This window comes from Psammomys obesus, unplaced genomic scaffold (assembly GCF_907164565.1).
Source record: "Psammomys obesus unplaced genomic scaffold, mPsaObe1.curated_primary_1811, whole genome shotgun sequence".
In the NCBI taxonomy this organism is placed as follows: domain Eukaryota; kingdom Metazoa; phylum Chordata; class Mammalia; order Rodentia; family Muridae; genus Psammomys; species Psammomys obesus.
Window position 1 is genome coordinate 8,863,177 of NW_026585504.1, and position 14,027 is coordinate 8,877,203.

Genomic DNA, 14,027 nt, shown 5'->3' on the forward strand with positions numbered 1-14,027 from the left:
TGTGTGTGTGTGTGTGTGTGTGTGTGTGTGTGTGTGTGTGTGTGTGTATGTGTGTGTGTGTGTACGTGGGGACCAGAGGTCAACCTCAGGTGTTATCTCTCAGGGGCTAGCTATCTTGTTTTTGAGATAGAGCCTGGGCTATCCTGGCTGGGCAAGGGACTCCAGGAACCCCCGTCTTACCTCCCAGCACTGGTATGGCATGAACCACCTGACTGTAATTTTTATGTGGGTGCTGGGGATACTGCATCTGCTCTAACAACCGACCGACCGATCTCCCTGCTCCCCGCCCCGGGTATCTGATTGGGATTGCATTGACTACGCATATGGAGGACTTTAAGGAGAAATGATGTGTTTGTAACAGTACCCCGCTTTATAATATTCTGTTCCTGTCACGTGGTCCTGTGTGGCATGGAAGTTTATCTGTCTGCGTCGAGGCCCTTTGAGTTTTTGTTACTACCTCAGTGTCTTTTACTTTTACTCCTCGAGCAAGTGTTACCTGTTATTTTTAGTGTGTTTTCTAGGTGGCTATTACTGGTGCAGAGAGCTGCTATTGATTTTTTCATGAATTCATCTCCTCCACCCCCCTCCTCTTCCACCTCATCCTCCTCAGTTCTCCGTGTGACAGGGGCTGACATAGTTCAGGTTGGCCTTGACTTGAAGTGTAGCCAAGGCTGACCTTGAGTTCTCATCCTCCAGTCTCTGTCCCCCAAGTCTGGCTCATAGTATGCACCAACGCATTTGCTTATCAGTAAGATTTTCATACGATTTTCCCTTCTTGTAATCTTCCAGATCTTAATCACTGTGTACTTACACACACAGACAGACAGACACACACACAGAGACAGACAGACAGACAGACAGACACACACACACACACACACACACACACACACACACACGGTCACAGCTGGCTAACATTTCCGTCAAAGTTTTGAATCTATCTTCCCAAGTGAAATGCCTTTCCTCTTCCATCCTAACATTGCTGTTACGAGATTTTGAGACCAAAATCACCCTGTTGATGAGTGGTGTGAGCACGGCTGGCCGTCCTCTGAGAGCTGTTGAGAGCTTGGCCTTGAGAGTGGCAGGGTCAGGAAAGCATAGTTGTCCCTGTTGTCTGTATCTCTTCCCAATCTCCCTCTAGCCAGAGCTGGCCACAGGCTGACTGTCTCCCTGGTTGGCCTTCACAGCCCTTCCATCTCTGCCTTCACTTTATCATCCACACATCACCACCCTGGATGTTGTCATTAAATCATTATTTTTCAATCTCCCCTCCCCCCTTTCCCTTCCTCTCGCAACCACCTGTGACTTTAGCTTTGGGGAATCCAGGCCGCCCTTTTCTTGTCTCTGTGGGCACCTGCACACACATGGCACACACGTGCATAGACACACGGCAGATAGTCCCTTCCTGGTAGACCTGTTTGATCCTCACAGACTTAGTTTTAGGCCTTGTCCAAGTCCGTCTGTGTTTAGCTTTCCTGAGATCTAGAACAAATTGTCCTAAACTGGGACCTGCAGCCCCATTTGGGTTCACGTTACTGAATGTGGGACTGAGAAAAAGGTATCTCAGTATAACATTTTTAGATGGCTTTACATTGCCCTGGATGAACGGATCCCTGCTTGTTTTTAATAGAGAATGTTATTCCTTTATAATGAGCGGACCACGCTTCCATGCTTCTGAACTGGGCAGTTCTCAGTGTTGTCCCTGAATACACTAATAAGAATAAGGAGCCTTTGAACACCCTTGCACAAGCCTTCCTGTGGACTCCATGTATCCTCATTTATCCCATGTGATTGTGGTCATAAGTCTAATAAATGTTGCTTTTATTTTTGTTTTTGGCTCAACTCAAGTGTGCTATATTTTTTATTTATAGCCTTTCTTCTATTTACTTTGAATTTGTCATTTACTTTGCTATTCTCTCTCTCTCCCTCTCTCTCTCTCTCTCTCTCTCTCTCTCTCTCTCTCTCTCGTGCGTATTCTCGTGCGTACACATGCCATGGTGCATGTACAGAGGTCAGAGTACATTTGAGGGAGTGAGTTCTCTTCTTCCACCTTGTTTGGGTAGAGTTTCTCTTGTTTTCCTGATCTCTGTGTACTTCAGGATAGCTAGCTTCATAGCTTCCAGGCAATTCTTCTGTCTCTACCTCTCGATAACCAGGGGAGCGTGAGGATTACAGAGGAATTCCATACCACATCTGACTTTATGTGTGGATTCCCAGGAGCCAGTTTAAGTCATCAGGCTTGCATTGCAAAGTGTCTTCACTTGTGGAGTCACCTGACTGGGCACATCTATCATCTATCTATCTATCTATCTATCTATCTATCTATCTATCTATCTATCTATCTTATATAATATATATATTATATAAAATATATAGATATATAGATATGGATATGGATATAGATAGAGATAGAGATAGAGATAGAGATAGAGATAGAGATAGAGATAGAGATAGAGATAGAGATAGAGATATAGATATTACCTTGAGGTTAAGCTCAGGTCCTCATGCTCTCATGGCAAGCACTTTACCAACAAAGATATTTTCCTTAGATTCTACAAAGTTTGGATCTATATGCTTGAATCATTGATTTTCATCTCAGTTTCTTCTTCTTCTTCTTCTTCTTCTTCTTCTTCTTCTTCTTCTTCTTCTTCTTCTTCTTCTTCTTCTTCTTCGGTACAGTTTTACTCTGTAACTTGGGATGGCCTGCAACTCATAGCAATCCTCCTGTCTCATCCTGAATACCATGAATGGCATGAATCATTGTATCTGAGGACCTATCTTCTTTTTTGGTAGATGAATTTAAAGGCTATGGAATTCTCTCTGGGCACAGCTTTAGGCATACTCAGCAGACCTTGATAGTCTGTTCTTCAGTATTACTCAGTTCAAAATTTACCTTGTAATTTTTCTTCTCTGACCTGTGGGCTCATTGCAAGTGTATTGTTTTTGCTTCCAAACACTTAGGTTTTTCTAAACATTTTTATTTCAATTTTAACTTATTACCATTGTGGCTAGATCTGTTTTATGTACCAGCATCTGGTATATCCTGGCAACCACAGACTAGGCTTTTGAAAAAATGTGTATTCTACAATCTCTGTATAGTGTTCTATAAATATTAATTAGATCAAATTGGTTGATAGTGGCTTCTGAATCTTTTATATCTACTTGTGCCATTTGCTGAAAAAGAATGTGCATATCTTCAACTATGGTTGTGCTGTTCCTTCCTGTAGTTATGATTTTTTATTTACTGATTTACTTTGCTCAAGTATTTAACAGCTATTTTGAAGTAATGCAATGTATTTTGTATTGTCCTGTCTTCTGGATGAACTAATATTCTCATCATGACATTTCTGATTTTCTCATCCTTCCCTTGCCCTTTTACTATAACCCAGTTCAGGCTTTTGTACTCAGGGTAGCGTTTCTGACAGCATGTTACTGGGTTTTTGTTTTATTTGCTTTGATCACCCAGTCTGAAAAGTCTGCCCTTAGTCAAGGCAAACTTTTCCTTCTGGCACCCATGCTGTTCTGTGAGGTCGCTCTACAGGCTTCTCCTTGAGGTGTGTCCTCCACAGTTGTCTGCAGGTTTGTCCTTTGGATATGCCCTCCACATCTGTCTATAGGCTTCTCCTTGGGGTGTTTCTTCCACATTTGTCTGCCTATCCTGCCATGATAGAAAAAGATGTCTCCAGCTCCCCATCTGATAACAAAATGAAACAAAACCCTCAATGCTGTGAGCATCCTTATACAGGTGGCCCTATCTGGGGACAAATCCTTATGGGACACCAACCAAAGTGGCATTGCTGGCTCGCATTGGCTCGCCAAGGCTTCCTTTGATAGGTAGCCAGATTTAACAGTGTCCAGGTCTTGGGTAGGGGTTAGTGGTAGAGTGATTGTCCAGCCTGCATGAAACGCTGCATTTAAATTCAACATCACAAACATTTTTAAAGCCCAGTATGTCCATATGAAGATAGGAATTACCAGAGAGAACAGAAAGACACAGAGAAAAGAATTAGAAGGAGTCCCCCGGGCTTGAACCGCCCACCTGGGAGGGTTCACCTTCAGTAGGAACAGTGGCATCATATCATGGAGTAGGAGGGGAAGCACACAGGTAGGTGATCTGGAAGTGTTTCAGGGAATTTCCCTCTGGTGCAACTTCTAAATGAAGCAGGAACATAGAACCAGAAATGTAAGAGAATGAAGAGATAGTGTCTTCACCCAGGAACCAGGATAGGTGCTTGGCCAGGGTATGCCTCTGGTGCCAGGCGGACATGGCGGTACATTCTCTGACTTACCTTGTTGATAGAGACATGATTATAGGACAAAGGCTCTTCCACACTCTGTCAGTGGAAGGCGTAGTATTTTGAACATCTCGCCTACAAGCTGACATTTCTACTGTCCGAAGCTTTGACTTTGTATCGTAAACATGATGTATTTCCAAGAAAATGTACGGGATGTGTGGCGGGGCTTGTCTGATAATTAGGAAAGATCATCAGAAGTCTTCATTTCACCCCAAGGCGACCCTGGCTCACACTCCAGTGTGCTGGTTTGGTTTGGTTTTTAACCAAAATAGGAAGAATGACCCTGCCCCTACCCAACTAAGCAGCAAGCTCAACTGGGGTGGACCAAGATGGTCAACTTCCCCAGTCCTGGTGAGGTCATGGAGGGAAGCATGGAAGAGATAGTCTAAAATTAGCATTTTGAAGTCTTTCTCTTGTCTCCCCCCCCCATTCAGTGCCTCCCTCCCACTCTCCTCCCCTCCCCCATGTGGCTGAGGAGTGGATATGCTCAGGGTGATAGGGTTAGAGAAGGACCTACAGAGGAGGAGAGACCTAGAACATCCAAAACATCCGACTCCTAAGGATTCGGTTTTGTCACAGTGCCTCTGTCTGTTCCGTACATAGCCTGCATGGCAGTCACACAAGGAGAGGGCAGTCACGCAAGGAGAGTCTTTCTGCCCGTGTCCTGGTTCCTGCCCACACCACATGTCTTTCTCCCTGCTGGGTCTGTGTCCTCCAGACAGCAGTGACAGTGAACTGGAGTTGTCTACAGTGCGCCATCAGCCAGAGGGCTTGGACCAGCTGCAGGCCCAGACCAAGTTCACCAAGAAGGAGCTGCAGTCCCTCTACCGAGGCTTCAAGAATGTGAGTCCCCATGAGAGTCTCTGGAGAGAGCCCGACCCACCTTCCTGTCTGCAGCTACCCAGAAAATCTAGAGATTTCTCCAGAGTCTAGTAAATACTCTAGGGGGTCTTTTGTGGAAGAGGAATTTGGGGATGGAAGGGGTAGGGGGTAGGGGACAGTCATCATGAATATTGTGAAAGCCGCCACGCTCTTCTGTCAGAGCCTGTCTACCTGCCCTACAAATGGTTTCCCTAGCCCAGGGCTCAGAGGGGCACAACTGTGCCTCAAGCATTGGAGAGAGGTCAGCCCTGTGGAGTCAGGTGTGGAGCCAGGAATAGCCAAGGCCACTGAGAGGTTTGACTTCCCACTGCAGGAGTGTCCCACGGGCCTGGTGGATGAAGATACCTTCAAACTCATCTACTCACAGTTCTTCCCGCAAGGAGGTAAGTCTAAAGCCAGACCTTCCCCACTCTTCCCAAACCCTGACTACACCCCTTTTCTGGGGTGAGGGCCCTATGACCGTGCCTACCTTCCTAGCCACACCACTTCCTTTTTTGGAGGGCATGACGATGCCTCTGACCTTCTAGAGGGGAACTCCCACGGGCCTGAAGCTCTGGGCAGGACTGCGTGAGTCTTCCAGGGAGCCTCCCCAACTCCAGCCTTGCTCTTCCCTCCCCCAGATGCCACCACTTATGCACACTTTCTCTTCAATGCCTTCGACGCTGACGGGAACGGGGCCATCCACTTTGAGGTAGGTCCCTGCTGACCCGTAGGTCCTGCCCCTGTGGTCTTCAGAGTTGTCTCCTCACCCCAGGGCCGACTTCTCAGGGTTGAGAGAGTCAGACCTGATCCTGGTTAGCACCTCCCGCATGTCACTCAGGACACAAGCGCACTGCTGACGCTTGGCTCGCAAGGCTCGGGGTTCAAACGCCCAGTCTCGGTAGAGACTGTGGGCTTGCATTCAACCCAGCCAGCCAGGGAAGCTGCCGACATAACTCTCAGCTAGCAGTGGCCCAACGAGGATCTACCTTGTAAAAAGAAGTCAAGGACTGTGAAAAGGTTATTTATCCTGTGACTGGGGATGGGGCAAGTGTGTGAAGGTCAGAGGGCAGCTTGCAGGACTCAGTTCTCTTCAACCACGTGGTGCAGGGGATTGAACCCAAGTTGTCAGGCTGGGTGGCAATATCGTTAACCTCTCACCAGCCCTTGTTTTTGTTGTGTTGAGACCAGATCTCTCTCTCTCTCTCCATATATATATTTGTGTGTATCTATGGATCTACGGATCAAGGCTTAATAGTAAGGTTTCTTTGGTCCCTAAACTTATTACTGTGCAAACAGGTCAGAAACACCCAGAAAACATGTTAAGTAGGCTTGAGGCTCCCGGGCTGTCACCCCAGCAAGGTACCATGGTGAAGGCCGGTGTTGCTCAGGGTGAGAAAGGAGAAGCCAGCCACCCCTGCCTCGCTCCAGACAGCCTGGGCTCCCCCTGGGCAGTGGTACATGGGTTCCTCCCAGGCCTGGCCACACACGGTCATTTGAGACAGGCCCCATCTGTGGAGCGCAAGCCCCTAAAAATAGCTGCAGGAGAAAAGCTGAAACCTCTTCAGAGAGGACCTCACTCAGAGCTAGCCTGATCGATAAGTGGCCCAGCTCGGTTTCCAAGGCCAAGGGCGGCCAACAGGAAAGCGGTCTAGCGAGCACACGGCTCAGAAAGGCCACGGACAGCCAGGCGGGGTAATAATAACTCGTCAATAATGCCACCGGGTTATTTTTACACAGCACCAGCCACACTGATACACTGATGGGCCTGGGAGCCCGGGCTTGCTTCTGTGACCACAGCCCGCCACCCCAACCAGAAGGGCCATCTCTTCTCTAGACACACAGTGTGGTTACCGCTTACGTTCATTTAACACGTGAAACACCAGAGTCAGTGCACACAGAACAGACGTTGAGCACTGGGAGGTGGCCGGGAACTGTGAGGCCTCCCCAGGCTTCCCCTGGGACCAGTTCCTGGGTTCTCTGCCCCCCCCCCCCGGGTCCACAGAGACTTCTTGGAGAAGCATAGAAAGGAATCTAGTGAGGGGTGCTCAGCCATGACCACGTGGGACCCTTCGGTCAGTTTCCAAGGACCCCTTTGTGCGTCTATGGACCAGCAAGATCAGGTGCCCACCCCCTTCTGTGACTGTCACTTGTTGGCCTCGTGGAACCTTTCCTTATGACGTAGAGAGGGGTTTGGGGTAGGTAATGTGTTGGGAAGCAAGTTATGTCTGTGGCTGAAATGGCACCTTCTCAGGTCACCCAGCACTGACAGCTTACAGAGTCTTTCTTCCACATGCTTCTCTCTGTGTGAAATGAATCCCTCTGGCTTCCGCTCCCTGAGGAACTTCGTTGTGGGTTCTGTTCTGGGAAGCTTGCTGCAGGAAGGGAGGGGTGCAACTCAGCACCAAGCCAGGAAAAAAAAAATTACGACTTCCCACCCCTTGACAACACGAGAATCGCATCGACAAAAACCAGTCAAACTATCGGAGCCCAGCCCAGCCGAGCGGACGGAACATGGATGAGTCTGCCCAGTCCATGCCACCAAGGCCCTTTCTAATTCAGCTAGCTCACCCTACCCGAGGGGCGCAGTGCTTTCCACGAACTTCAGGAACTGTGGGTACCTCCTGGGTACCTAGCTCGGAAGTGGCTTGGGCGAGCTACTCGTTTGGAGAGTGTGGCCACTTACTGTTCCCCTAACCCTAACCCTATAATGGCTTCTGTGTTGTGGACCAAATTGGCCTCCCTAGCATGGTGTGGACACAGCCATCACAGATTGGCCTGCAGCCATCAGTCGCCCCTAGCTCTCACCAGCCTCCTTGTGCTCATCCTTGGAATCTTGACTTGGAAAACAGGACATGCCCTGGGCACCTGCAGTTAAGACCCATTGATGGTCACACGTGAAATTGTGCCGCTGTCCTTGACAAATGAGAGCCTCCGGTGGCCATGCAGGGACAGACAGTCCTCTTGTTAGCTGTGAGCTGTGTGGCTGAATGCAAGGCTTCCGGACTATAGGAGGGTGCTCTCGCCCTCTTGTGGTCTACTTGAGAAACTGCACGTTCAAACTAGACCCCACACCTCTCCGCCTCCCACAGAAAAAGCCTGAGGGATGGGCAGGGAGGAGGTGGATTGTCACGACTTCAAGGATGACTTTGAAGCTTCCTTGCTTGGGTAAATCACATGGACACTTTAGCGATCATTTCCCAAGCTTAAGAATGTAAGAAGAAATATCACCTTGTTTTTCCTTTGAAATGTTTTCATGACTTCCAAGATCAGTAGACTGGCAGGACAGATTTTTGGAAAACCAGGGGATCCCTACACCAAAGTTTTAGGCTCCAAGTCTCCAAGTCGTGTTTCCATGACTCTTCTGGCCCGTCCTGTTTAGATTTGCTGTCTTGAGCCTCCCTGAACACATACCTTTTTCCATCCTCTTGCCAGCTGACACAAGAGTGTAATATGACTCAGTGAGTGATCCCCAGTTTCACAGGGCCCCCTTAGACCTTCATCTTTCCCTTAGCCTCTCCTCCCACCCCACTCCAACCTCCTGTCAAGTCCCCTAGACTGAGGGACACCTTAGCTTCCCCTTCCTGGCTCTGCTCTCTTTTCAAGGGTGCATCTTGCTGCATCTCCTTGCAGAGAGTAAGTGGGAAGTGACTTTTGAGCCTCTGGTATCCAGATGTCACCTTTAGCTCGCCCTCTCTCCTGCATGTTGCATGGACTAGAGCTTTTAAGGAGGCTGTTTCTCAGGCCTCGTCCCTGCAGGGCTGCTGTTCAACAGATGATTCTGATCAGGTGTGTGGGATCTTATTGACAAGGATGGATGACTGATGGATGGATGATTGATATTGATTGGTTTTCCCAGGTGGCTTCGTGTTTCTCTCTGGAAACGCTCTCTTGGCAGCCAGTTTTGCTAAGCCTCACCAGGACCTGTGCCCATGGGTTCAGCTGTAGCTGATCTCACACACTGTGCCAGTCACAGGGTGGGGGTGGGGCCTGGGAACTTAGATGGGCCTTTAGGGAAATCTTTCTTAATTTCTCTGACTCACTTCGCTGCATTTTCTCTGGTTCTGCCTGAAGTTTCTAACCTGGCACTGTTCCTGAAAGACCTCTCTCTCTCTTTTTCTCCCCCCCCATCTCTCTGTGCATTTTCAGGAAGACCCCACTAGCTCCCCCAAACCTTCTTTCATTTTTGATTCCTAGCAACACAGTGAGCTCTTTCTGGCCTCAGATTATTTGGATTATTTTTCTCTCTTCTCTTTTAAACAGTGTCCTATTTTTGTTGTAAGGCATGCCAGGTTCTAACCTCAGGGTCTCCTTGTTTTTATGTTCCCTCCCTTCTGGGCTGTTCTGTTCCTTCCAGATTGCTTTTCTGTTTCCCATGGTCCCTCCTTCTCATGACACAGGCTTCCTGGGAGTAGGAACCGAGTGCTTTGAGGATCTGCTCTGTTCTGCAGCCTCTTTTGAACTTGTTCAGGTCATCCTCTTCCTCTCAGAATAGCCACAGAGCATCCTGTCAGGGGACAGGGCCTGCCTCTCACACCTTCCCGGAGGTGAGGGGAGACCTTGTTTTCCTCCAGCTGCTTTGATTAACAGCTGGAATCCTCACACCACAACTGTGTGACCAGGTCACATCTGGTCATGTTATCTGTCACAGCCCATAGGTGACAGTCGCCCACAGGTTTGACTTTGAACACTGTGCGCTTAGCTTGTTAAGCTGAAAGCATTCGAGGACTTTGGACGAGTAGGTGCTTAGTGGACTGAAAGAGAACACACCCCTTTACTGAAAGAGCACCCCCAACCAGCAGAAACGCATGAAATAAGCACAAGACATTAAACTAACAGTTGAGTCTTTTTTTTCTTGACTCAGTATTGACTAACACACACACACACACACACACACACACACACACACACACACACACACCACTTGAATAGACACATCTGTGGAGAAGAACCCGCATTTGAAGGAGTGTGACTTTCAATGGTACTCATGTGGTGGGCTGCAGAGGGAACCGCAGCCATGGCTGCTGTTCCTCACCCTCTCTCTCTCTCCTCTGCAGGACTTTGTGGTCGGGCTCTCCATACTGCTCCGGGGGACGGTCCATGAGAAGCTCAAGTGGGCTTTCAATCTCTATGACATTAACAAGGATGGTTACATCACCAAAGAGGTACGGGGTTGGCAGGCCTGCCTGTCCCCCACCCCCACCCCCCGACACTGCTAACCTGGTGATTCTCAGTCCTGCCTTGCAGCCTCCACATAATCCCCCAGATGGTTGGTTTGGCCCAAGTGTTGTTTGTTTGTTGGTTTGTTTGTTTTTTTACCTAAAACAGTCACCATAGCTTCTTCTTTTGGAGAAAGGTACATAAACCCAGTTCCTCTTGGGAGTCATTGAATAGGCTGAGGAGCCAGCGTTCCTCCCTAGGCCCCTCAGACTCGCTCACCCTGGAAGTAACACTCGCGCAACCCTCTGTCCCTACAGGAGATGCTGGCTATCATGAAGTCCATCTACGATATGATGGGCCGCCACACCTACCCCATCCTGCGGGAGGATGCACCCCTGGAGCATGTGGAGAGGTTCTTCCAGGTGTGTGAGCCCTGGCCTCCTCCGGGGAGAGGGGGGACAGCCCGAGTGAGCCTTCAGCCCAGGCCAGTGAGGAGACACAGCTAGGCTCCCGCCCTAGCTGATGGTCAGAGTCCCTTGAGGGGTGAATGAAACGCAGGCCCGTCCCAGTGAACCTCATCTGAAAAAGAAAGTATTCTGAGCATCTAGGTGCAGACACAGCCAACGGTTTTACCTGTGTCATCCCATGCCTCGTTAGCATGGGCTTCTGTCCCAAAGGGGAGGGATTAGATAGGCACTGGGAAGCTAGGCTAAGGTTAACTATCAGGGAGCCCACTAAACCACGTGAGGAGATGCCAAGGGCAAAGTTGGCTGGGAAGGGTAAGAAACAGAGGGACCAGTTGAATAGGAGGAAGGTCCCCACCTCCACCTCAACAGTGTCTTCAGGCTAGAGCAGGGGAAAGGCCCGAAGAGAAACAGGCTCACCTTGGTATGGCTTGGGTTGCAGAAAATGGACAGGAACCAGGATGGAGTGGTGACCATCGATGAGTTTCTAGAGACTTGTCAGAAGGTAGGTGGCGTTAGAGGGCTGGACCTGGGTCCTCTGTGGTGTCTCTGTCTTTCTGTCTCTGTCCTTCTCTGTCTCTGTCACTATGTGTGTGTGTTCAGCTTCCCATCTTCGTTTCTGTTCCCCTCTGTCCCTCCACACACACAGGGTTCTGTTTCAAGGCATATGAAGGATGTCGTTAGCTGTCCTCAGGTCCCACTTACTGGGAAGCTATCATCTTTCCTGAGTCCATCTCCTCGATGTCCCTGAACTTGCCTTCTCCCTCCTTCACCCAGTCCCCACCATCAGACTGTGTCTCAGCTCTGCTCATGATCTCTCCAGGGAGCAGACATGGGGTCAGCAGGAGGGTGATTACCTCAGTGTTGTTCCCCACAGACAGAATCACAGTAGGGGAAAAGGGCCCAGCGCTTTCCCGGCACTGCTGCTGGGAACTGTCCTCTCCTCTCAGAGTTCATGGGGACAGGAACATACTCCGCTGCCTCCTGCCTCACGATCACTCCTGCTCTCTGACCCGACTTGCAGCCCAGAGGATTTGGGGCATCGGTGATAACCAGACCCTGCCGTCTATCCATAAGGATGACAGGCTGCACCCTGCCACTTGGGTCTGGGGCTAGTTACTCCCCACTACACACCTCCACTCCTCAGTACCCCATCTTCTCAGTGAGACAGTCTCTGGCGGGAATCTGGAGCTAGTCAGAATTGCCCCCAGCTCCTGACCAGCCTCTCATTTCTTCATGCAGGATGAGAACATCATGAGCTCCATGCAGCTGTTTGAGAACGTCATCTAGGACGTGTGGGAGAGGACCCTGGGTGGCCATTGCTTTCCAGCCTGGAGAAGCCTCGATCCTGCCAGGAGCAGCCTCTATGAGAAACATTTTTTTAAATATGTTTGCAGAAAAGTGAGCAGTTTACTTCCAACACACACACACACACACACACACACACACACACACACACACACACGGTTCCACTAGCTTGGCAAAGGAAGTGGCACCCAGGAGGCACCCCCAGCTATTCCCAGGTCAATAGATGGGGCCGCCTCTGGGGTGCCCAGCCCTAGCTAGATGTTACCCATGAGAGCTCAGAGCCCAAGAGGGCCTGGTCCCTAGTGTCTTTTCTACCATTTGGGAGACCAGGATACTCTCTGCCCATGGACCTATCCCCCTAGGAAGCTCCCAGAAACCCTGCAGGGGCTAAGAGAAAAGAGTTCTGAGTAGGGGGGAAATGGCGATGGAAGCTGAGCCTGCAGCTTGATGCTAGTGCTTAGCTGGGGTCCTGGAACCCCAGTACCAGGCCACCTATTGTGGGGTGAGATCAGACAGTGAGGGCCTACTAGGCTATGACCTCCTTTAAGTGCAGGGCAGGATTAAGGTTTTTGGAGAAATTGAGGGAACAATTTGTCCATACCACTGGGTGAAGACAACCGGCCAATGGGAAGGTGAGGGGTGGGGCTCTCCTAACTCCTAGGACGAGGCTGGCCCCTCCAAGGTCCTCTTTGGTTCCAGGGGTGGGGGTTTACCTGGCTCAGGGACCAAGCACCAGGGAGCTGGACTGTACTGGGAGGGGCCTGATAGGGGGCATTCCCCTCTTCTTCCCTGGCCACTTGCCACCCAGTTCCTTGGCACAGTGGATCGGCCAAACCTCTGTGGCTGCTCTTGAACAGGCTTATCCCACCCACACAAAAAGCACAAACACCCTAGCAGCTCAGGCCATGCCCACAAGGGAAAGCTGGGGCTCCCTGGGTCGGGGGAGGCTGGGTCCCCACAGCCCTGACTCAGTGGCCCAAGGAAGATGCTCAGGAGTCCATCCTGTGCGTCAGAACCTTGGGGTCTCACAGCTCTTTCCTAGCCCAGCTCACCAATATTCTAAAGCACAAAACCTGAGGACTGTGCTTGCTGGAACTAGCCGTGAGGCCTGGGGACCTGTGACCAGGCGACAAATCAACACACCCTCAGAGAAGAGCTGGCTCCTGCCTGCCCCAGGACTCCCCAAGAAGGGACTGTGTCCTAGGCAGCATGTTCCCTGGAGGAACATTCCCACAAAATACATTCCATCAACCGCAGCCCAGTCTCTGCTCAGGCCCAGCTCTGGGAATCCCTGGGTGCTCCCCAGGTCCACTTCAGGATAAGGAAGGTCCTTAGAGGAGAGGCAAAGTGACCCCCCCTCTCAGGGCTGCACCGATCCTATCTCCATCCTGACTGGGGGGGGGAGGCTTTACCCCATCTAGAGACCATCAGCTTTCCCTGGCTCAGGGACCTCCCCTCCACTAGCCTGGCCCTTCCCACCAGGGTCCATGTGTATGTGAGAAGCCAAGGCCTACCACCCTAACCTGCTCCACCCTTTAGCCTCTGGCTGCACGCCCAAGCAGGAGGAGTCTGTCTCTCTTGCAGGGACACAGACTGGCCGCATGTCTGCATGGCGGAAGCGTCTCCCTTGGGTGCAGCCCGGGAGGGTGGTTCCTGTCTCAGTGCCCACCAATATTCAGTCCTATATATTTTAATAAAATAAACTCGACAAAGGAGACGAACTCTCTTCGGCTTTATCTGGGTGGCCAGTCAGCCACTCCCTCCCGGCTGCTGTTAGGCACGGTTCCTGCCCAGCGGCTTGCTGGTGAACGATGACAGATGGCTTTGAGAAGGAAATGCCCAGACACTCTCAGGCTCCCAGTGTGACATCACCGAGGGGAAAAAAAAATGGTATACACCGTGTGCCCTGGGGACCTTCAGTAGATGCTTCGGCGCTGGA

The 14,027-nt window shown here is 50.3% G+C and overlaps 1 protein-coding gene across 4 annotated transcripts in view; it reads left to right on the forward strand.

Moving 5' to 3' along the window:
• The window catches only part of Kcnip3 (potassium voltage-gated channel interacting protein 3), a 62,130-nt gene extending 48,330 nt beyond the window's left edge, over positions 1-13,800 (forward strand). For all 4 annotated transcript variants that reach the window (XM_055617171.1, XM_055617098.1, XM_055617018.1 and 1 more), the window contains 7 exons: positions 5,014-5,138; positions 5,491-5,560; positions 5,798-5,868; positions 10,214-10,321; positions 10,634-10,738; positions 11,223-11,285; positions 12,023-13,800. In XM_055617171.1, the coding sequence (XP_055473146.1) occupies positions 5,014-5,138; positions 5,491-5,560; positions 5,798-5,868; positions 10,214-10,321; positions 10,634-10,738; positions 11,223-11,285; positions 12,023-12,070 (590 nt within the window). In that variant the 3' untranslated portion in view covers positions 12,071-13,800. The remainder of the gene's footprint in view (positions 1-5,013; positions 5,139-5,490; positions 5,561-5,797; positions 5,869-10,213; positions 10,322-10,633; positions 10,739-11,222; positions 11,286-12,022) is intronic.
• The last annotated feature ends 227 nt before the right edge of the window (positions 13,801-14,027 follow it).